General features: G+C 35.5%; 1 protein-coding gene across 10 annotated transcripts in view; it reads right to left on the reverse strand.

Annotated features, from left to right (window-relative positions):
- The window catches only part of WDPCP (WD repeat containing planar cell polarity effector), a 486,016-nt gene that overhangs the window by 290,320 nt on the left and 171,787 nt on the right, over positions 1-23,909 (reverse strand). For all 10 annotated transcript variants that reach the window (XR_013164298.1, XM_077134369.1, XM_077134366.1 and 7 more), the window contains 2 exons: positions 4,680-4,794; positions 2,415-2,548 (listed from right to left, as the gene is read on the reverse strand). Coding sequence is in view for 9 of the 10 variants with exons in the window: in XM_077134369.1 (XP_076990484.1) it covers positions 2,415-2,548; positions 4,680-4,794 (249 nt within the window). In the remaining variant the exon portion in view is untranslated. The remainder of the gene's footprint in view (positions 1-2,414; positions 2,549-4,679; positions 4,795-23,909) is intronic.

Genomic DNA, 23,909 nt, shown 5'->3' on the forward strand with positions numbered 1-23,909 from the left:
AATCAGGCTCATCCAAATTGTGATCTCACCACTCAACCAAGGCCATTAAAATCAAGGTTAATGCTTTAATAATCCTCTGCCATTTTTTAAAAATATGGTCAAAAGGAACCTTTTTCTATTTGCATGGCCATAATATTATTGACCTCTTCATCCTCTGAATGCACATCAAAAGGAACTGAAATCAAAGTAATTACCAGTGTTGTTCTCTCATGGTAAATATTTAACTCCTTGTACTGTCCCTTCACTATTAAATAAATTAAATTGTATTTTTAATATGTAGACACGAAAACTTGTTAAAGGTCAATAGTTTTGGGATATTTATCTGTAATTTTCTTTACCAAAGTTATTTCAAACAGTAAGAAGTATAGTACAACTGTAAGGAAAAACAGAATTATAATATTCTATACCCCTCCCTTGTTTCAAAATCCAGATGGACAATGACAAAAAGCACAGATGTACTTTGTGCTTTTAAGGGAAAATTCCTATATTTAAATTCCCAGTGTCATTATTTTAACTAGCTATCTGATTTCAGAAAAATGCAATGGAATTTGTAAGTCCTTAAGAATTATATAGACGTTATTTTAATGTTTTATTTACCATGTAAACATGTTACATACAAATTTCTAGATGAGGAAACAGAATTAAAACTGGTAACTGGCATTGTAAGTCATCATATAATGCAAATCATTTAAGTTATCTGAAATTTCATGTTTCCTATGAGTTTTAATGGCATCCATAGATCTATCATGATGGTTAAGAGGGCAAGTAAAATGAACGAGCTTTGTAGTTTTGACTATGTATTAAAATTTATATTTTAAATAATAAATCAGAAAATGAAATTCATGGGCTTTCCAAAGGGAATGGGTTACTTCTCCAATACAGAAGAATGATGTGGAATCTCCGTGTTCCTAATTTCCCAAATCTAACAGCAGAAAGAATAAGCAAATAAACTGCCTCACTCAAGGCATAAAGATCCAAATCTTTATCCAAATTGTTTTTTTTCTACAACTAGTTCATAAGAAAAAATGACACCCTAAAGGGTAGCTACTATACTTCAGTTGAGAAGACTTTACCAAGATATCCCTCACACCTAAAATGGAAAAACAGCCATAAAAACGTCTATATAATAGTTTAATGTATATTCAGTGCATTTTAAAAGCCAATACAAGTAAATAACCTTTCAAATAAATCTAGTTAACCATTCTTAAAAATATTATCTCATTAAGAATGCTAATACCATCCTCTGACTAACCAAAATATAATACCACTGATTTCAGGGAAAGAAAATCAGTATTATTCAAAGTTTTACAGAGGCTCCACAAAGCTAACAAACAAAACCAGATTCTAGTTTATTACGATAAAATCTTACTATATTTTTCTTCTGTTAAAATCTTTTTTATAAGAATAGATGTTTCAACCAAATTAAATTAAATCCTCCCCATACCACTACCACCTCAGTCATAAGAAATAATCCCAAACGGCAAAAGGTTAGGTTAAATACTACTTTTCTAAAAACACACATTTAAAGTTTCAAGCCATAAAGCCCACTTCTAAAAGTCTTTGTTCTTGCTATAGATATATTAGGTATGGCATAGACGTGCATCTTTTTTAAGGAAGCTGTATATCAGCTCTGCTCCCAGTGAACAGTGAACTGTCTCAAATCCACGGCACAGAGGCTGGATCAATCTTGCAAACACAAGTCATTGCTGAAAAGAGGCCTTGAACTGAAACAGCCTGGAAAATGTATTAGATACTCAACCTACCAGAGAGTATGCCTTTCAAGCAAGTTAAAATACAATGTAGCAAAACTGAAACACATCACTTAAAATAAAAATCCTGCCTTAACAGATGTAAAGTTTTCAATACGAGGAAACGAATTAACTGGAGTTAGTGAAGGGAGAGATACTAACATATAAAGAGAGATTTCTTTTTGCATTGCCTTCAGTTTTGGGGAGGGGGAATGGGGTTCCCATTCCTTGTTCATTACACTTTTTTGTTAACCTTGAAAGTGTCTTTTTTCTTTCTTTTCTTGTGAAATGGAAACCAGATCAACCATCCTAGCCTAGAAAGATTATATGGAGCCTTAAGGAAAAATGAGAATGGTATATATACTACCATTAGCAAGAGAGACGTTTTCAAAAATGTAACTTGCCCCTACTATCTGCCTTTGACTTCTGTAAGTACTATGTAAATTGCTCTAGATATGTCAACGTTAGATTTCTAAGTGAGAGTAAAAAAAAAACTAAATAAATTTAAGACGATCACTATTTACAATGTATCCACTTAGTCCTAGAACAAACCTGTTTTTTTCTGGAATCCAGAACTATTCAAGAATAATGAGCATTCCATCAACTCATGTGATATTCTATTATACATTAGTAATTAATAATTATTTTTTAAGTTGAAATCTCTACCTTGTAATCCAAGGCTGAGAGTTTTTCCAGTCTTTTGTTTACATCAGGAGAACCTATCTTCTTGGTAAACTGAATAAAGCATAGTTTGTTTTGTGCCAAAAATGATAAGATGATAAAATTGTCGGTGAGAAGAGCTAGAAACAAAACAAAACAAAAACAGATTTGTAATGAATTAATAAGTTTTTCTTCTACTGAGACATTACAGTTATTTTTAGAATAAAGAATAATATATTGAAATCTCTAAAGATCCAAGTATCATTGTGACTTTCTACCAGAATATTAAAGATAAATAATATCCATCAATCTAATCATGCATAGATTTGATACATTTCCTTTTTTCCTGTGATCATTTAAATTTATACTGATATGTGGGGACAACCACTGAATGAGATGCATTTAGAACCAGGGCACCTGCATGTAAAGACGAAAACACTTACTTTTATTCATGCTTAGCCTTTAATCCTGTGTTATATAATATAAATCATCTGAAAATAATTTGGATTTATTAGAGGATACAGATGAGTATCCTCTACCAAATCTCTTCTTTTTAATTTACATCAGTGAACCTCCTTGAGAATATACAAGTTGAATAAAATAAAGCATGTTATCCCCAGTATGTATACCATATAAACCAATATTTAATAATGAAGTTTAGCAAAAATATTTCTAAACTTTCTTTCGAGAGCACACAAGTAGATAATTAATATTGATGGGCTACATAAAGGGTCAAATTGTTATATAAAATTATTGATAAAGCATATAATAGGAATTTCATAAGTGTTTTATATTGTTTTCAACATAAAGAAATTATTAAATGTTCCTTTACTTCCTAAACCCTAGCCATGAAGCAATGACCAACAGTGGATTCATGCAATATGGAAAATCTGGATAACTACCAAGAAATCACATTATTATCATGCTTTTAAGAGAGTGATTATTTCTGATATAAATAAAACAAGTGAAGAAAGATAACTTAGAAACATGAATAGTGTTGGAAGTCTCCTTTTAATTCTCACGGAGGAGCATCAGTATGAGAAAGCCATCACGGCCATTACTTTATTTGCAGTATCAACAAAGGGATCAGTTACTAGAGATATGAAAGTGGAACGTCTTCCAAGACGTTTAGTACCATATTCCTCTAAGTAAAAGAAAATTGCACACTCTCAAACCTGTCCCCAGTTTATTATTATCAGTCATGTTGCTAATTATAGCCATTCTGCAGAGTGCTTTTCTTTAAGATGATGAAATTGTGTTTGATTTGTTCAGAGATAGCTAGTGAGAGTATACAGGAGAAGCAAGGTTTTTTTATTCAACACCTCTGTTCTTTCTACTAAACCACACTTTTCTTTGATTATTCAATTTAAGATACTAGCAATTTTCAGTCCTTCATGATAATGCAGTCTTTGGATAAGAAAACTTATCCTTAGTCTTTAATCTTTAAAAATTCAGCAGTCAGCACAGTATAGTAGAAAGAAAATGGAATTTAAGGTTAAAACCTGGGTTCAAATCTCAGCTCAGTCCCTTTCTAACTATATAATCCTGAGCAGGCCCTTCAGTATCTCAGTTTCAGATTCCTTTTCTATACAATAGAAATAGCTATACCTTGTAAGGTTGGAGTTTGGATTAAATGAAACAGACATACAGCCTTTATGGCTCAATCCTTCCTTTCCAGCAACCGGCTTTTAGTCTTTTGTCTTAAGTGCCGTATATTAATTCTATACTGATTGTGATGTCATTTAATCGGATCCAGATTTATTCGGTACAGTTGGCAGTGATTTTAATGTTTATAAAATATAGTCCAAAATCTCTCGGAAGTTAGTATTTGTAGACTTTGGTAACAAAAAAATGTTGCTAAGAGCCTGGAGCACAGATATTTTTTTTTATTGGTAGCTATGTTGACACATTTGTGTTGTTTGAAATTCATTTGAAATGGAAAAATATTTGAAATGTTAAGAACAGGGAACTAATTCTGAAAGAACACACCTAAAAAAAACCAATTTATTTTGAAAATGCTTACATTCACATTTTTTGAAGGAGTCAAAAACACTCAGAAAATGAGCCTAACACTTGATAAGATAAAAAACTTTGATACAAAATATTAGTCAAAACTTGTATTGGTCCCAAGGGTTGTAACTATGCTATTACAAGCAATTACTTGTTGTGTTTACAAGTCCTTAGTGGTAATAATTAGACTACCTGTTGACTCATTATTTCTCTTGCTCCACTGTTAATGTAGGCAATTGATTTGCACACGGGAGTAATTACCATCACTGATGGTGTCTGAGATGAGCTTCCCCACCAGGCTTCTGTCAATCACCACTTTCTCCAGCTGTGGCCCACAAAGGCTTAGGGACACTAACACACCTGAATCAAAGAGGAGCTAAAACCAGGAAACCAGAGTGGGGGGAAAGATAAGCCGAGAATTAGAATCTTTTAAAAAATCTCTCTAAATACACAATTTATACATACTTACACATATATTTACACCATGAAATTTTATAAAGAGTTTTTCTTCACTGAAAAACAATGACTGCTATTCAGAGTGAAAAAAGAGAGAGGGGGCTTAGTGATACAACACAATGCAAGCACTGATTAAAGCCATGAGAAATCAAATTTAGTGCATGCGCATTAGAAGCCTAAACTTCTAAATACTTAGAAAGTACCTAGGCTGCTTTATTTTGCATACAGTGGACATAATGCGGTTCTTTTAAAATTTTTTGAAAGATTATAATTTATATCAGAAATTAAAAGAATGTCTTGAGAATTAAACAGTCATCTCTATACATTAATTATAGAAGAGACATCACATTATAATATAAACCGCTAATACTATGATTTGTTTAGAATTTAAACTCCACTTCTAAAAATAAAAGATCTTGATCTAAAATATTAAAATACATGTAAATCAATACAATTAAAGCAAAATTTTAAAATAAAAAACATACACCAGAAACAATTTCACAAGGAGAGATCATGAAATATAGTAAAGTACCCAGGCCTTACAACTCTCAGTATTCACCCAACTACCTAACAAAAGATGGCTGGATATCATCATTATTATTTCATATTGCTCGTTTTCATTTGTGGCAGCATAATTCATTCATTTCCCAATGTTTAAAACTTCCTAAAAGGACTATGCATATGCTTGTTATCTATGAGATTATGAAATATCAACATTGGAAGAAACAGTTTCACCTTCGAGGCAACAGACTCAGAGACGATGAGTCATGGAATAACATATGGCATAAGAAGAAAAAACCCGATTGTCAGTAAGCTAATCATGAAAATGCTAGCCAAATCCAAAAACAACCATGATTTTAAACAAAACAGGGGAGTTTCCCACCCACCTAGCTACCACACCCCAGCTAGAGAACACGATTCTGCATCAAAACGTATTTGGACCCATATAAGAAGAAGAAGCATGAAAGGCCAGAGAAATATCAAGACCACAATTCCCCCAGCCTTACAGATTCCAGAGACATGAACCAGAAAAGACACTGAAGGGCCCCTTTATCCACAACTGTCAGAAACTTTGCTCAAGTCACCAGAAGGCTTACTTTTACATTGTGAAATGCATGACTTAGGGGCTGTTCCTTTTCCTGTTAATGCCCTGAAGGTGGGGGGGGGGGCAGACTTAATTACCTTTATTGGGTTTTGGAGACCGATAACAGAAAGCACATTTGTTCCAAGAATTTCACAATACTTCACAAATTAATTAATCGCTACTGAATTCCTAACCTGCACCAATGACGGTGAATACTATTATTACTCTTTTGACAAATTTCCCCATAAAAATATAGCACTTGGTCTTCACTCCCCAAATTTTCTCTTCTCAGACAGTCACTCTCCATGTCTTCGTTTGTGTCTAGTTCAACCCCTTAACAAGTTCTTATTCTTTATTCAAAACATCTTTAAAATCTGTTATTTTCTATTTATTTTTATCTACTAAAACTTTACACCTATTCTCTTAAGCAGCTCTTTTCTTAATTGACTATTAGCTCCTTAAAGTTATTGGCTAGGCCACTTTTATCTTTTGTATCTTTAGCACCTAGAATAATACCAGGCACATAGTAGGTACTCAATAAATTTTTGGAGAAAGCATCATAACTAACTTAACAGAGATAACTTAAATAGTTGAGGAAATCTGATCTAATTTTCCACTTCTACAGAGCAAGGAAGTTCAATCTACTTCATCTCTCCAAGCATCCTTCAAGCATCCAGCTTATGCTGGAAAAGTGCCAATGACCAGAAGCTCAGTACTCTATAGGAAAACTGTTCCACCACTGGAAAGTTCTCATCAATTTGAAGGCTATTTGTTCAGTGTTTTTTTTTTTTTTCTTTCAACAAAAACTGAGTATCAGTTATATGCCAAGCACTAAACTAAACATAATGGCTTAAAAATTAATTCAAATATAATCTTTAAAATAGGTTCAATATAGGTTAATAGAGAGAAGTAGAAATTCAAGCAATAAGTGTGATAAAGTACTATTACTGACTGTAGGAGTACATACTGGGTAGACTAAGGCAATGAGAAGGAAGCAGTGACTCTTTTTGGTTTGAGGCTAAGTCTAAAACTGCTTTCTCAGAATTTCCACAGTTAGCCCTAGTCTTTCTGCAATAGCTCCCTCTTCTAGAAAACTGCCTGTACTAGCCTGAAACTGTTATGCACCCCAGAAAAGCCATGTTCTCTTCCTAACTTAATCTTGTAGGAGGCAGACCTATTGTTTAGTGTAGAAACCTCTGATTAGATTGTTTCCATGGAGACTGACCAACTCCACTGTGGGCGTGACCTTTTGATTAGATTACTTCCACTGAGATGTGACACACCCAATTGCAGGTATCTTTTTTGATTAGATGGAGATGTAACTCTGCCCATTTAAGGTGGGTTTTGATTAGTTTACTGGAGTCTTTTAAAAGGGGAAACATTTTGGAGTTGCTCAGAGCTGACAGAGACACAGACCCTGGAAACACAGAAGCCCCAGGAGACACCAGGAGCTGAGAGAGCTGGCAGAAGCTACACACAAACCATTAGCGACACAGATGCAGACATTTGGAGATGCTTGAAGTGCCAAAGGAGATATCTGAAGCGCTGACAGACAGAGCAGATGCCTAGACATGGACGTTTGGAGATGCAGAGCCAGCAGACATTGCCATGTGCCTTCCCGTGACATACAAAGCAAGCAAGAAGCCAGAAGGACCCAGAGGGGCTGAGAGAGCCATTTGAAACCAGAAGCTGGGAGAGGATGCAAATGCCAGTCACGTGCTTTCCTATGTGACAGACATCAGCCTTACTTGAGCCAAGGTATCTGGATGCCTTAGTTTCTATGGATGCCTTAGTTTCTATGGCCTTAGAACTGTAAACTTATAACTTATAAATCCCTTTTATAATAGCCAACTCATTTCTGGTATATTGCATTCTGGCAGATTTGGCAAATTAAAACAAGTAGGTAGACAGAGAAAAAGAAAACAAATAGTTGTAATATAATGCCAGACAGTGATAAGGCCTGTGGAAAAAATAAAACAGTAATTTGGGGATTTTAGAAGGATGCTATTCTAAGTAGGATAACTAATAAAGAAATAAAAAGGCCTCTCTGAGGAGATGATATTTGAGTACAGATCCAAATGAAGTAAAGGAGGAAGTCACATAAACATCTGGACAAAGAGAGTTCAAGGAAGAGAAAACATAAATGCAAAAACCTTGAGGTTGTAAGGTGCCTGAGATGACTGAAGAACAGCTAGTGCAGTGGAATGACTAAGGGGGGTTATTCATAGAGGATGAGTCCACAGAGGGAGTCAAGGGACAGATTAGGTTAGGCTTTGCTGATAAGAAGCCACTGGGTTTTAAGCAGAGGAGAATCATAATCTAATTATGTTTTGAAGGGAACACTCTGGCTACTATGATAGGAATAGAATGGTAGGGGCTCAGGGCAAGAGTGGAAGCAAGAAGACAACTAGGAGGCCCTAGTAGTGGTCCAGTTAAAAGAAGATGATGGTTAGACTAGAATTGTCATGCTAGGGAAATGCTATGTGGACAGATTTGAGATTATTATCACTCCTGAGCAGAAATGAAAAGAACATATTTTAAAGGTACATCTTCCAGGACTTGCAAAAAGATTACATGTGGCATATAAAAGAGAGAGACAGAGAGATGATAGGACTGACTCTAAATGTGTTGGCCTGAGCAACTGGCTTTATTGATATAGGGAACACCAGAGGAAAAGCAAATTTAGATAGCAAGGAATCAATTGTAGGGCTTGGTTTTGGACATGTTAAGTTTGAGATGCCATGGACATACATGTAGACAGATATGAGTTTGAACTTCAGGAGGGAAGTGGGGTTTGGGGTTATATTTGCTGGCCATCAGTAATATAAAGATAGTAATTAAAGTCATGGAACTGGATGAGTGCTCCTTTAAAAATGAATAGAGAGAAGAGGTCCAAAGTTTGAGTTCTGGGACACTCCAACTTTTAGAAGTGTTAAAAGATCAGAGCTACCCTCTTGCTGGAATCTAGTTCTGGTATATGTCTAGTTCAGATTACTATCTCTGATACCACAAACAGGAACTTGGTGAGAAAATCCATTAATTTTATAAGCTCATAGGCTGGCATATGTTTCATGGGCCTTAAGTACTTTTTTGGAACAAGAAGGAATAAACAGATTAATAAATTAATTCATGTATTTTTATAAAACAGCCTGTGGGGAAACATAAAGCTTTCAAGTACTGGTGCCAGTGATACTCCTGGATATGGTAAGGGAGGTAATTAGAGTAAGTAAAAAATGGTCTGAAACTCAGGGAAAGAATATTCCAGGTCTGACTAAAAAGCGCTTTCCTTATTTCTGCCCTGCCTGTTTCCCCAAAGCGGTTAGTCCTTTAGCCCTCCAAAATGGAAAGGGCCTAAACAAGATTTGGTAGGACAAGAAGGAAAATGTGTACCAAGATAATATTTCCATTGCAAGGGGTTGAAGGATTCTGGCAGCTTAGAAAATGAAAAAAGAGCAGGCAGAGAGGCAAAGGAGAACACCTTTGGAACAGATCTGAGCTTGAGAACAGACCAGGTACAGAACCAATGAGACCACAGGATTTCCAACACAGTTTTGATTTGAATAGTGTTCTGTGTGCAGAAGACTAAGGCAAAATAGGGATTGCAGCTTTTCCTTTTCTTTTAGCACCCTCCTGAGAGATGCTTTCTTGTTACTCCTGCTCTGACCATGTTGCTCTCTGTGGCCTTTAGCATTTTCTTCTCATTTTCTTCACCAGAGAAGTGTGCTTTCTCTTTAAGAAATTGGGAAATGATTCTCATGCTCTTCAGATGGCTGTCCAGATTGGTTTCTCTAAACTTTAAAATCTATGATACTTATATTGAGTACTTAACTCAAAGTGAAATGGCACTAGGAGAAGAAAGAAGAGAAAAATCATACCAGATGACATCATTAACCAAAACAAAACATAAACACAAAAATTTAGGTTTCACCCATTCAGTAGATCAAAATATATGTTAGTGCCTATTACATGCTAGGCACATTCTGTTGTTGGGGACACAGTGGTGAACAAGGTCAACTTTATCAGTTCGAACAGTTATTAATAGGGATCTCAGAGAGAAGGGAGGTTTTTGTTGATAGATAAAGCTGCTCCATAAAAAAAGCAGTTTAGAACCTAAAAAGAAGAGAAACATTCCACACTTGGTCTCAAGTATTGAAGAAAAATTGATACAAAAAGTAATTGTGAGTGGCATGTTTTATAATATACACAATTTCACTGAATTAAAAATTCTCATTAATTAAGAAAACTCGCCCCATATCCATATGATTATTATGATACCTGAGCATAAAGGAAAAACGGAAGCATACAGGGTCAGTATTAAAATTTAACTATAGAGGATACGTTCAATGCATCATGACAGTTAAGTCAAGACTGAGCCAATAAGATCGTTAGGAGACATGTGGGAGACAGCAGGTTGCCAAATACTACAACCCAGAAGGCAAAGAGATGTTGGTGAATTCTAGGGCTTGAGCAAATATTTCAAGTATTACAGAGCCCCTTTCATAGATACCCAGCAATTATGGGTCACGTAGGTACCTACCACACACTCCCTCAAACCCACCTACCCAATCTAATCTACAGGACGAATTCTGGAGAAACTCAAAGAATTTACAGGCAGGCAGATAATTTTACATTGGGTAAATCTAACACTAAAGAATAGGGTCACTGATCATTGTTAATAAATAACCTGCTAGAGGACAGGTAACATGTTTTCTGTAATTTATACTTTCATTTCGGCAAACATTTATTGAGTAATCAGTTTACTAATTGACTTAAGGACCAGAAACAAAAGGACAAGAAATTAACAGGTACTTTTCTGGATAGAAAAATGTTAACAATGGGATTTCTCAAAGATTTATGTGATGTTATTCAATTTATGCAATAGATACATGCCTGGAAATTTTCCCAGGTCCATTTCAACTTAAGAAACTCTTCTCATTCATTTTCATAAAATGAGTTGTACTGTATTTTAATCCCTTATGTAATTTTAGATCCACCTAATAATAATAATAATAATAATATATGGCTTACATATATTACAATTACATAAAGAAAAAGTAACCATTCCTAGAAAATATTTATTATCATGGTCAAATTCACAAAGGAACAAGAACAAAAATAAACTTTATCTTTGCCAGTAGTTTTAAAGATCTAAAGGGAAAGAAGCAGTGGCAAGTAGTGAATAGGATGACAGATTATATACTAATATAATACCTTATAATTCACAAAAGACTTTTACATGTACTTTCTCTATAATACACGTAAGGTGCCAGTACAGCTCTGGTTACATAATAAGTATGCAAATTAAAAAATAATAATAATGATGTTAATCCTCAAACTAATTCACAATCCGAAGAACAAAGTAATAAACCAAAGGTCTGGTGAGAAAGTAGAAACCAAGATAGGTCTACTAATGACAGATCCCATGCTCTTTCCCCTGTTGCAGAGGAACTAGTATCCTTAAATCTCACTTCTTGGTTGACTCTCATGCAATATTCCATTCTAGTTTTGTTCTTTCTAGCTCTTTTTTCACTCCCCCTCTAAACTGGTGGATCTCAACTGGGGGTGATTTGGGACCCCCCAGGGGAAATCTGGCAATGCCTGAAGATATTTTTGGTTGTTAAAACCTATATATATTAGTCACCTCCACAGAGACTCACCTGCTTATAAATTACCTGTATAAAAAACCCATATATAGGTTTTTTTTTTATAAAAACCTATCAGCAGAGGTTTTTTCCATGTCTTCCAAGACAGATTCAGGAAACTCCTAAATTCTAATGAACACCTTTTTTAGAAAAACATTTTTATCGACAAATCTTCATACCCATACATTTCATACATGGTGTACAATCAATGGCTCACAATATCATTGCATCGTTGCGTATTTATCACCACGATCATTTTTAGAACATTTGCATTTCCAGAAAAATAAATAAAAAGAAAAAACTCATACATACCATATTCCTTACCCTTCCCACTCATTGACCATTAGTATTATCATCTATCCAATTTATTTTACTCTTCCCCCCCCCATTATTTTTTTTTAATCCATATTTTTTACTCATCTCTCTATATTCTGGATAAAAGGAGCATCAGACACACAAGGTTTTCACAATCACACAGTCACATTGTAAAAGTTCTATCTTTATACAATAGTCTTCAAGAATCAAGGCTACTGGGACACAGCTCAACAGTTTCAGGTATGTCCTCCAGTCACTCTAACATGCCATAAACTATTGAGGAATATCTATACAATGCATAAGAATAACCTCCAGGACTCTGTTTGAGATATCTCATTCACTGAAACTTGATTTTGCATCATTTCTCTCTCCTCGCTTTGGTCAAGAAGGCTTTCTCAATCCCTTGATGCCAGGTCTCAGCTTACCCCAGTATTTCTGTTCCACGTTGCCAGGGAGATTACACCCTTGGGAGTCATGTCCCACGTAGCGGGGGGGACAGTGAGTTCACCTGCTGAGTTGGCTTAGAGAGAGAGGACACATCTGGGCAACAAAAGAAGTTCTCTGGGATGACTCTTAGGCATAATTATAAGTAGGCTTAACCTGTCCTTCTCAGGAATAAGTTTCATAGGAGCAAACCCCAAGATCAAGGGCTCAGCCTATTGATTTGGTTGTCCCCACTGCTTGCAAAAATGTCAGAAACTCCCCAGATAGGGAAGTTGAATATTTCCTCCTTTCTCCCCAGTCCCCCAAGAGGACTTTGCAAATACTTCTTTATTCACTGCCCAAATTGCTCTGGGAGATATCAGGGCATCACACTAACCTGGGCAAATCAACAAAATCTCACACCGTCTTCAAATTCCACATACTTATGGCATTCTACAAAACTGACCACACAAGTTAAATTAGGAAATGTACTACCCAAAATATGAATTTTGCACCAAATAAACATCTCTCCCTTTGGTCTCACGTAGAAGTTAAAGTTTTAAAATATGGACGATATCATTCTTTACGTGGTATTCTGATTTACCTTAGTCCTATCTAGATCAGCAATCCAGTCATACCTCGACTCAAAGTCTGATCACTTTTTGAACTTTTTAAATAGTTCCTGTATGGGATACTGCTGACATTCATAGCTTCAGAGCTCTAAGTCTGAGTCTCAGGTGTCACATAAATATCTGAAGTTTCTGGGAGCAATAAGATTATACACAAATAACCAAGTACCTCAGAAACAGTAGAAATAACAGTTACAACTCCTGAATATACACGACTGCTATAAGAGCTTACAATCTTGGACCCTTCACAATAGGTCACAACCTGCTAACTCCTAATGAACACTTTTCACACATAAAGGGTACCGTGATCAGCTGTCCTCTCTCATGAAAGACGACCTGGTCAGATATCTCATATGGAGTAAGAGGCAGTATGCAGTCCAGATCAGAGGCTGGAGGCCACCTGCTCACTGTTTCTCTAACCACATTTAGGGCAATAACTCAGATGACTAATGTGGGCTGTCAAGAGAGAAATGGGTGCAGGGCAAGTCACAGAGCTACCTTACCTCGACAGAGGTTTCCTGTAAGAACACCTCACTTGCTTTTGTTCTATGTTCACCAATCAGGCTTCTTATCTATAATTTAGTCTCTTGAGTAATTCATCCATCACATGAAAATGCCCCAAGCAAATAAGCAATGTTTATGAAGCCATATATCACACAATGCAAATTAATAAACTGGTATTTCAATTAATAAATCAGTCGCTTCTGAGTTTGGCTATTGTGAATGCTGTCAGTACAAGAAAACAAATACAGATAACATAAAAGATAGATAAGTTTAATTAATGAGAAATTTTCTGCCCAAGTTCATGATACATTGTTTAAGTGGGGAAGAAATAAAAAATTGCAGACCTGTATGAGTAGCATGATCCTATTTTGTTAGGGAAAAAAAAGCAGGCGCAATATGTGCACATATATTAATACAGAAATTGTCTGTATAAAATGTCAGAAAGAATATGCACCAAATGGTTGACAGGTAGTAAAGAACTTTAACTTCTTGTCTTAGAGATTTTTTTAAATTAGGAAACAGATTTTTTTTTTTACTTTTTTTTGCATGTTATTTGATATATTTTCTATAAAATTTTTCAAAAGTAAAGAAGTTCCTAAAGTTGCTAGCCAAAAATATATTTCTTATTTTATGGTTTTAAAGAGATGCTTTTATGCCACAGATGTGTTTCTGAAGAGTCAGAATTTCAGTTACACTGAAAATGCACTAATAAACAGGAAAGTGAAGTGAGTCTCTCTCCCCTCCAATTTAACTTATTAAAAATAATTTTAAAAAATTATAACGTGGTGGCTCAGCAGGCAAGAATGCTTGCCTGCCACGCCAGAGGACCCGGGTTTGTTTCCTGGTGCCTGCCCATGTAAAAAAAAAAAAAAAAAAAAAAAAAAAAAAATATATATATATATATATATATATATATATATATATAATGTAAGATAATCTTTTTCTTATTTATTGCCAATTAGATTTCTCATCCATGTCCAATATACTTGTCTTCCATTAACGTTGTTGTTAGTGTTGGTATTAATGGTTGAATCACCACTAATGATTATAAAGAAAAATATCATATATCCAATCTATGAATTGCTATGTACCTATTAAAATAAGACAGCATGCTTCCAGGAAGATGGCCAAATGGGATGGATTGAGTTGACCCCTCCTGCATAAGACAAGACAGGGGACAGGGAGAGAGACGGGGGATCAGGGTGGGGAGAGAAGATGGACTGGATCAGTAGTGATCCCAGCTGAGGACAGACAGTAGCATGTGGAAAGGTGCAGACCAGAGGGAACAGACCTCCCTTGGCTCTAGCCTGACCCAGCTGCTAGCTGGGGAAACCTCCCTGGGCAGCTACATGACTGGCAGTGCCCATGGGGAGCCCAGAGGCAGGCCTAGATATCCACTGACAAGAGCGGGGCTTCTGGGCTCTGGGAGTGGTTGTCCAGCGAGGCGCTGTGAATGGCCATCTCATCAGGTAAAGTGTGTAATGTATTCACCAGGTACCAGGTGCTACACGTAGGCTATTGCCCCTAGGGGCTGCTGTCCACTCCCAGGTCCCACACCAGTGCCAGCTGTCCCACCACTGCCGGCTGTGAAGCAGCTCCACTGCCGTACATGGTGGCTTCCCAGCTCACCCCTGCAGTAAGGGAGTGGCAGGCCTGAGGGAAGGAGGTACCTCATGAGTACCACTTTCTAGGAAGATGTGGTAAGTGCAGGCTGGCAAACTACCTACCTAAGTTTTTTGTTCCTTTTTTCTATTTTTTCCTGCTTTTTTAAAAGTATATTTTCTCTTTACATTTTTTACTAGTAGCATTACTGTTGTTATTTTATTTATATATTTTTATTTATTTTTCATTTTATGTTATTATTATTATATGTGAAAATTATTTTTCTGACCCTTCTGTGGATACCAGTCTGAGTTTACTTTCAATATATCTCAGGGTGTCTCTTCACATTTTGAAGCCTACCACTATTGAGGTGTGTTTTTCTTCTCACTTTCATATTTTTTTTATGTTTTATAATATTTAAAAAATAAATAAATAAAATATTTATTTATTGGGGTGCACTGGCCAGGAATTAAACCAGGGTCTTCCATGTGGAAGGTGGGCATTCTGGCACAGAAATACCCTTGCCTAGCCTATAATAGACACTCAGTAGAACTATACTTCCTACAGGAGATCAGGGCCTTGGTTTAGTGAGGAATTCCTGTCAAACAAATGCAAAAGGAAATCTTCAATTCAAAATCAAGCCAATACAAAACTGTAGAATAGTGAAGGAAATCAACTTGCAAAATAACCTTACTAAGATAATCAAATGCACTAAACAAACAGAAAATGACAAAGCATATAACGATTGAAACAGAAATGACCCAGCAATTTTGACCAAATCAAAAACATTGGAGGGGATGCAGAATATGGAATGACTACTTAAGAATATTTATAAAGAAATAAAGGTTATCAGGAAGACACCAGAGAACATAAGGAAGAATTCAAAAGATTAAATAAAAAATGGCAAATCTCATAGAGATGAAAGATACAGCAGACCAAATTAGAAATATACTAGAGACACAGGATAGCAGATTTTAAGAAGCAGGAGGAAGAATAAGTAAGTCAGAAGACAGAAAAATTGAATTAGAGCACACAAAAGAACAAATGGAAAGAAAGATGGAAAAAATGGAATTGGACTTAGGGAAACAATGGATAACAAGAGGTACACTAATATAAGAATCTCTGGTGTTCCAGAATGAGAACACTAAAGGGCTGGGAAAGTCAGTTGAAGATATAATCAGGGAAAACTTCCCAATCCTTATAAAAGACGTAAATATGCAAATCAGAGAGGCCCAATGGACTCCAAATAGAATAAATCCAAATAGGCCTAATTCAAAACACATAGTAATCAAACTGTTAAATACTGACGAGAAACAGAAAGTCCTGAAAGCAATATGAGAAAAGCACAAAAGACTGAGTTCAGACTACTGAAGAGGCACTATGGATACAAGAAGGCAGTGGTATGATATAGTTAAGATCCTGAATGAGAACCGCTCCTGGCCAAGAATTCTTTATCCAGCCAAATTCTCCTTCAAAACTGAGAGGAGATTAAAATCTTCAAGACAAACAAAGACTGAGAGAACTAATCAACAAGAGACCTGCCCTACAAGAAATACTAAAGAGAGTCCTATCAGCTGGAAAAAAAAAATAATGGCAGACAACTGGAGGAGGGCACAGATTTGAAGAGTACCAGTAACAGTGATTTAAAGGATAAAAAGAGAGAGAAGGAAAAGAATATATAGACCTGACAAATAAAAACTAAAGGACAAAATATCAGATTCAGGAACTGCTTCTACAGTAATAACTTTGAACACCAATGGACTAAACTCACCAACTAAAAGACACAGATTGAGACAATGGTATAAAAATATAATCCCTTTATATGTTGTTTATAGGATATATATCTTAGACCCAAGGACACAAATAGATTGAAAGTGAGAGGATGGAAAAATATGTTCTATGCAAGCTGTAACCAAAAGGAAGCAGGAATAGCTATATTAATATCAGGCAAAATAGACTTTAAATATAAAGACATCATAAGAGACAAAGAAGGACACTGCATATTAATAAAAGGGACAATCCCCCAAGAGGAAAAAAAATCACAAATATTTATGCTTCCAATCAAGGAGTTCCAAAGTACATGAGGCAAACACTGGCAAAACTGAAGGGAGTAACAAACATTTAATCAATAATACTGGAAGATTTCTATACACCACTCTCTACTATAGACAGAACAAACAGAAAGCAGATCAACAAGGAAATAGAAAATCTAAACACTGTGATAAACAAATTAGACCTAAAAGGCATATATAGATCATTACACTACAAAACACCAGGATATACATTCTTCTCTAGTACACATGGAACATTCTCCAAGATAGATCATATGCTGGACACAAAGTGAGTCTTTATAAATTTAACAGATTGAAATTACACAAAGCACTTTCTGTGACCACAAGGGAATGAAGCTGAAAAGAAGGAACTAGAGATTTCAAAAATATATGGAGATTAAATAACACACTCTTAAAAATCAGTGGGTCAGAAAAAAAATCAGTGGGTCAAAGAAGAAATTGCTAGAGAAATTGGTAAATATCTGGAGATGAATAATAATGAGAATACAACATATCAGAACTTATGGGATGCAGCAAAGGCAGTGCTGAGAGAGAAATTTATTGCCCTAAATGCTATATTAAAAAAGAATGAGCAAAAATCAAGGACTTAATTGCTCATCTGCAGAAAGAACAGCAAACCAACCTTAAAGCAAATAAAGGAAGACAAACAACAAAGATTAAAGCAGAAATAAACAAACTGGAAAACAATAAAATAGAATCCACAAAAACAAAAGCTGTTTTTTTTTGACAAAATCAGTAAAATTGATGGACCTCTAGCTGGACTAACAAAGGAGAAAAAAGAGGGAATGCCAATTAAATTAGAAATGTGAGGGGATCATTTCCACAGATCTTGAAGAAATTGAAAAACTCATAAAAGAATACTATGAACAACTATATACCAACAAAGTAGACAACTTAGATGATACGGAAAAATTCCTAGAAACACACAAACTACCTACCTTGACTTAAAAAAATAGAAGATTTCAAAAACCAATCACAACTAAGAGATTCACTCAGTCATCAAAAATCTTTCCCCAGAGAAAAGCCCAGGACCAGAGAGCTTCACAGAGGAATTTTATCACACATTCTGAAAAGAACTAACACCAGTCCTACCTAAACACTTCCAAAAAACTGAGGTCAAAGGAACACTACCAAACTCAGGTCAAAGGAACACTACCAAACTCATTCTCTGAAGTGAACATCAGTCTAATAACAAAACCGGATAAAGATGCTATAAGAAAGGAAAACTACAGACCCATCTCCCTAATGAATATAGATGAAAAAATTCTTAACAAAATACTAAAAGGTCGAATTCAATGACAGAGTGAAAGAATAATACATCATAAACAAGTGGGGTTTATACCAGGAATGCGGGGGCGGGGGGGGTTTCAATACAAGAAAATCAATCAATATACTACCACACATTAACAAATTGGAAAAGAATATCACATGATCATATCGACTGATACTGAAAAAGCATTTGACAAAATTCAGCATCCTTTCCTGATAAAAAGACTTCAAAGACAGGACTCAAAGGAATCTTCCTCAATATCATAACGGGCATATATGGAAAACCCATAGCCAGCATCATACGTAACAGTGAGAGATCGTAAGCATTCTTCCTAAGGTCCAGAACAAGACAAGAATGCTCACTGTCAGCACTGTTATTTAACACTGTATTAGAAGTTCGAGCTGGAGTGATTACACAGGAGAAAGAAATAAAAGGCATCCAAACTGCAAAGGAAGAAATGAAACTTTCAATATTTGTAGATGACATGATCCTATACTTAGAAAACCCTGAGAAATTTACAATATAGCTACTTGAGCTAATAAATTCAGCAATGCGGCGGGATATAAGATTAATGTGCAAAAGTCAGTAAAGCTTATGACCACAAACACTGACCCATATAAAGGAGACAATTAAGGAAAAAAATCCATTCAAAACAGGGACCAAATGAATCAGATATCTAGGGAAAAAGCCTAACCAGGGATGCCAAGGACTTGTACACAGAAAACTATGAAACACTGCAAAAGAAACCAAAAATGATCTAAAAAGATGAACAGGCATTCCATGCTCATGGATAGGAAGGCTGAATGATGTTAAGAGGTTAATTCTACCCAAATTGATTCACAGATTTAATGTAATTCCAATCAAAATCTCAACAATCTACTTTGAAGAACTGGAAAAATTAGTGATCTATTTAGAAGGGGAGACTTCCAGGAAGATGGCAGAATAGGATAGGTCGAGTTCATCCCTGCTCCAAAGATCAGCTAGAGAAGGGACAGAAAAAAGACTGGGAGAACAATTCTAGGGTGTAAGGGACCTGGTAGGGTCTTATACACAACATAGGGAGGCCCTGGTTGAAAAAGCAGAAAAACTGAGACACAGAAAACCAGAGAAAACCAACCAGTTAGTGCAAACAGCCTAGTACATCCATTTCCAGATGGAGGGCCAGAGCCGTCAAGAGTGCACAGACAGGGAGACAAGGAAGCACCAGTGTAGAGTCCCCAACAGATGCATAAACCTGTACTGCAACCCATCACACAACTGTTGTGCCACTCCACATGCCCTGCACCAGCTCCATATCCACCCCACAAATACAGAGCTTTAGACTACGGAAGGAAATCAACATCCAAAGTAAACCTATCAAGATATTTACACGCCATGAAGACAACAGAAGATCATTAACCATATGAAAATGCAGACAGATACAGACCAGTCTAATAACCAAATCAAAACACAGGAGGTGACACAGACTTTGGAACATGTAGTCAAAGATGTTCATATAACTTTACTAAATAAAATCAATGGGATGACTAATGACATAAAGGAGATAAAGATAATACTAGAACAACATAAAGAGGAATTTGAAAGAAAAAATAGAAAAACAGCAGGTATCCCAGAGTTTAAAGATGGTGGAGACCAAATAAAAAATAAACGAGAGATACACAACAGCAGATTGGAAGAAGCAGAAGAAAGAATAAGTGAACTAGAGGACAGGACAACTGATTCTGAACACAAAAAAGAGCAAATGTCAAAAATGACAGAAAAATTTGAATTGGATCTCAGGGAAATGATGGACAAAAAAAAAAAGCACACAAATATAAGAATCATCGATGTTCCAGAAGGAGAATAGTAAAGGGCTAGGAAGATTAGAGGAGGATATAATGGGGAAAGACTTCCTAACCTTTATAAAAGACACAGATATGTAAATCAAAGAAGCCCAATGAACTCCAAATAGAATAAATTCTAATAGGTCTTCCCAAACACAAAAACTTATTAGTCTGCAAATGTTGAAAAGAGCAGAAAATCCTGAAAGTGGCAAGAGAAAAACAATTTACTACATACAAGGGGAACCACATAAGACTATATTCAGACTACTCAACTGGCACTATGGAAGCGAGAGGGCAGTGGTATGATATATTTTGGATTCTGAAAGAGAAAGACTTGCAGCCAAGAATTCTGTACCCAGCTAAACTGTCCCTCAAAGCTGAGGGAGAGATAAAAATTTTCACGGACAAACAAAGACTGAGAGACTACGTCAATAAGAGATCAGCTCTACAAGAAATACTAAAGGGAGTTCTGCTGGCTTACAAAAAAAAAAAAAAAAAAAAGACAGAAGCGGGAGGTCTGGAGGAGGGCACAAAATTGAAGAGTACCTGTAAGGGTAACCTAAATGATAAAAACAGAAAGAGGGAAAAGAACATATAGATCTGACAAATAAAATCCAAAGGATAAGATGATGGATTCAAGAAATACCTTTACAGTAATAACTTTGAATGTTAATGGACTAAACCTACCAATTAAATGATACAGATGGGAAGAATGGATTAAGAGATAAAATCTATATAAATATATGCTGCTTACAAGAGACTCATATTACACAAAAGGATACAAATAGATTGAAAGTAAAAGGATGGAAAGAGATGTCCCATGCAAGCTATAAACAAAAGAAAGCAGGAGTAGCTATACTAATATCAGATAAAATAGACTTTAAATGTATAAGACATCATAAGAGCCAAAGAAGGATACTATACATATTAGTAAAAGGGAATATTAACCAAGAAGAAATAACAATCTTAAATGTCTATGCTTCCAATCGAGGAGCTCCAAAGTACATGAGACAGACATCGGCAAAACTGAAGGGAACGATAGATGTTTCAACAATAATAGGAGGGGACTTCAATACAACACTCTCCTCTATAGACAGAACAACCAGACAGAGGATCAACAAAGAAATAGAGAATTTAAACAATTTGATAAATGAATTAGACCTAAGAGACATATACAGGTCATTACAAACAGAAACACCAGGATATACATTCTTCTCTAATGCTTATGGAACATTCCCCAGGATAGATCACATGCTGGAGCACAAAACAGGTCTTTATAAATTTAAAAACACTGAGATTGTTCAAAGCACTTTCTCTGATCACAATGGAGTGAAGTTGGAAATCAATAAACACCAAATAAGAAATTTCACAAATATTTGGAGACTAAACCACACACACTGAAATAATCAATGGGTCAAGGAAGAAATTGCTCGAGAAATCAGTAGCTATCTGGAAATGAATGAAAATGAGAATAAAACATATCAGAACTTATGGGATATTGCAAAGGCTGTGCTGAGAGGGAAATTTATTGCCCTAAATGCCTATTTTTAATACAGAAAGAAGAAAAATTGAGGACGTAACTGTTTATGTGGAGGAACTTGAAAAAGAACAGCAAACTAACCCCAAAGCAAATAGAAGAGAAATAACAAAGATTAAAGCAGAGTTAAATTAATTGGAGAACAAAAGAACAATAGAAAGAATCAATGAAACCAAAAGTTGGTTCTTCAAGAAAATCAATAAAATTAATGGGTCACTAGCAAGGCTGACCAACAGAAAAACAGAGAAGATGCAAATAAAATCAGAAATGAAAGGGGGTCATTACCATAGACAATGAATAAATTTTAAAAAATCATATAGCCAACAAACTATATGCCAACAAACTAGACAACCTAGATAAAATGGACAAATTTCTAGAAACACACAAACAAGCTATACTGACTCAAGAAGAAATAGAAGAGCTCAACAAATCAATCACATGTGAAGAGAATCAAACAGTCACCAAAAGTTTTAAAAGAAAAGCCCAGGGCCAGATGGCATCACAGGGGAATTTTATTAAACATTCCAAAAAGAACTAACACCAATCCTGCTCAAACTTTTCCAAAAATTTGAGGATAAAAGAACACTATATAACTTGTTTTATGAAGCTAACATCATGTTAATACCAAAACCAGGTAAAGATGCTACAAGAAAGAAAAACTACAGACCAATCTCCCTAATGAACACAGATACAAAAAATTCTCAACAAAAATATTAGCAAATCGAATCCAACAGCATGTTAAAAGAATTGTACACCACGACCAAGTGGGGTTTATACCAGGAATGCAAGGATGGTTCAACACAAGAAAATCAGATAATGTAATACAGCATATTAACAAATTGAAAGGGAAAAATCATACGAGTATCTCAATTGATGCTGAAAAAGCATTCAACAAAATTCACATCCTTTTCTCTTAAAAAAAACACTTCAAAGGGTATGAATCAAAGGTAACTTCCTCAACATAATAAAAGGAATATATGAAAAAACCATAGTCAGTAATCTCCTCAATGGCAAGAGGCTGAAAGCTTTCCTCCTAAAATCGGGAACAAGACAAGGATCTTGCCCTCTGTCACCACTGTTATCAACACCGTACCAGAAATTCTAGCAATAGCAATTAGGCAGGAAAAAGAAATAAGAGGCATACAAATTGGAAAAGAAGAAGTAAAACTTGCATTATTTGCACATGACATGCTACTATACAAAGAAACTCCTGAGAAATCTACAGCAAAGATATTTGAGTTAATAAATTCAGCAAGGTGGCAGGTTAAAAAATTAATGTGTAAAAATCAGTAATGTTTCTATACACAAACAATGACCTAACCAAGGAGTCAAAGAAAAAATTCCATTCAAAATAGCAACTAAGAGAATCAAGTATCTAGGAATGAACTTAACTAGGGACGTAAAGGACTTGTACATAGAGAACTACATAACATTGTTAAATCAAATCTAAATAGGTGGAAAGACATTCTCTGCTCATGGATAGGAAGGTTAAATGTAGTTAAGATGTCAGTTCTACCCAAATTGATTTACAAAGTCAGTGCAGTACCAATCAATATTTCATCAACATACTTCGAACACATGGAAAAGCTAGTTGCCAAATTCATCTGTAGAGAAAGAGACCCTGAATAGCTAAAAGCATCCTTAAAAAGAAGAATTAAGTGAGAAAATGAACACTCCCCAATTTTAAAACTTTTCATACAGCCACCATGGTCAAAACAGTATGGTACTGGCACAAAGATAGTAGTATTGACCAATGGAATGTAATCAAGAGCTCAGAAATAGACCACCAAGTTTAGGCAATCTGATCGTCAACAAGATCAATCCCCAAATCCACTGAATTCAAACAAAACAGTCTTTTCAATAAATAGGCATGGCACAATTGGATCGCAATACCTAGAGGAATGAAAGAGAACCCTTACTTTATACCCTATACCAAAATTAACTCAAACTGGATCAAACACATAAACATAGAACTAGTACCATAAAGCCCCTAGAAGAAAATACAGGGAAACATCTTCAAGACCTAGTAATAGGAGGTAGCTTTCTAAACTTTACATTCAAAGCACAAGCAACAACAACAACAACAAAAATAGATAAACAGGAACTCCTCAAAATCAAATGCTTTTGTGCCTAA

Source organism: Tamandua tetradactyla, chromosome 17 (assembly GCF_023851605.1).
Source record: "Tamandua tetradactyla isolate mTamTet1 chromosome 17, mTamTet1.pri, whole genome shotgun sequence".
NCBI lineage: Eukaryota > Metazoa > Chordata > Mammalia > Pilosa > Myrmecophagidae > Tamandua > Tamandua tetradactyla.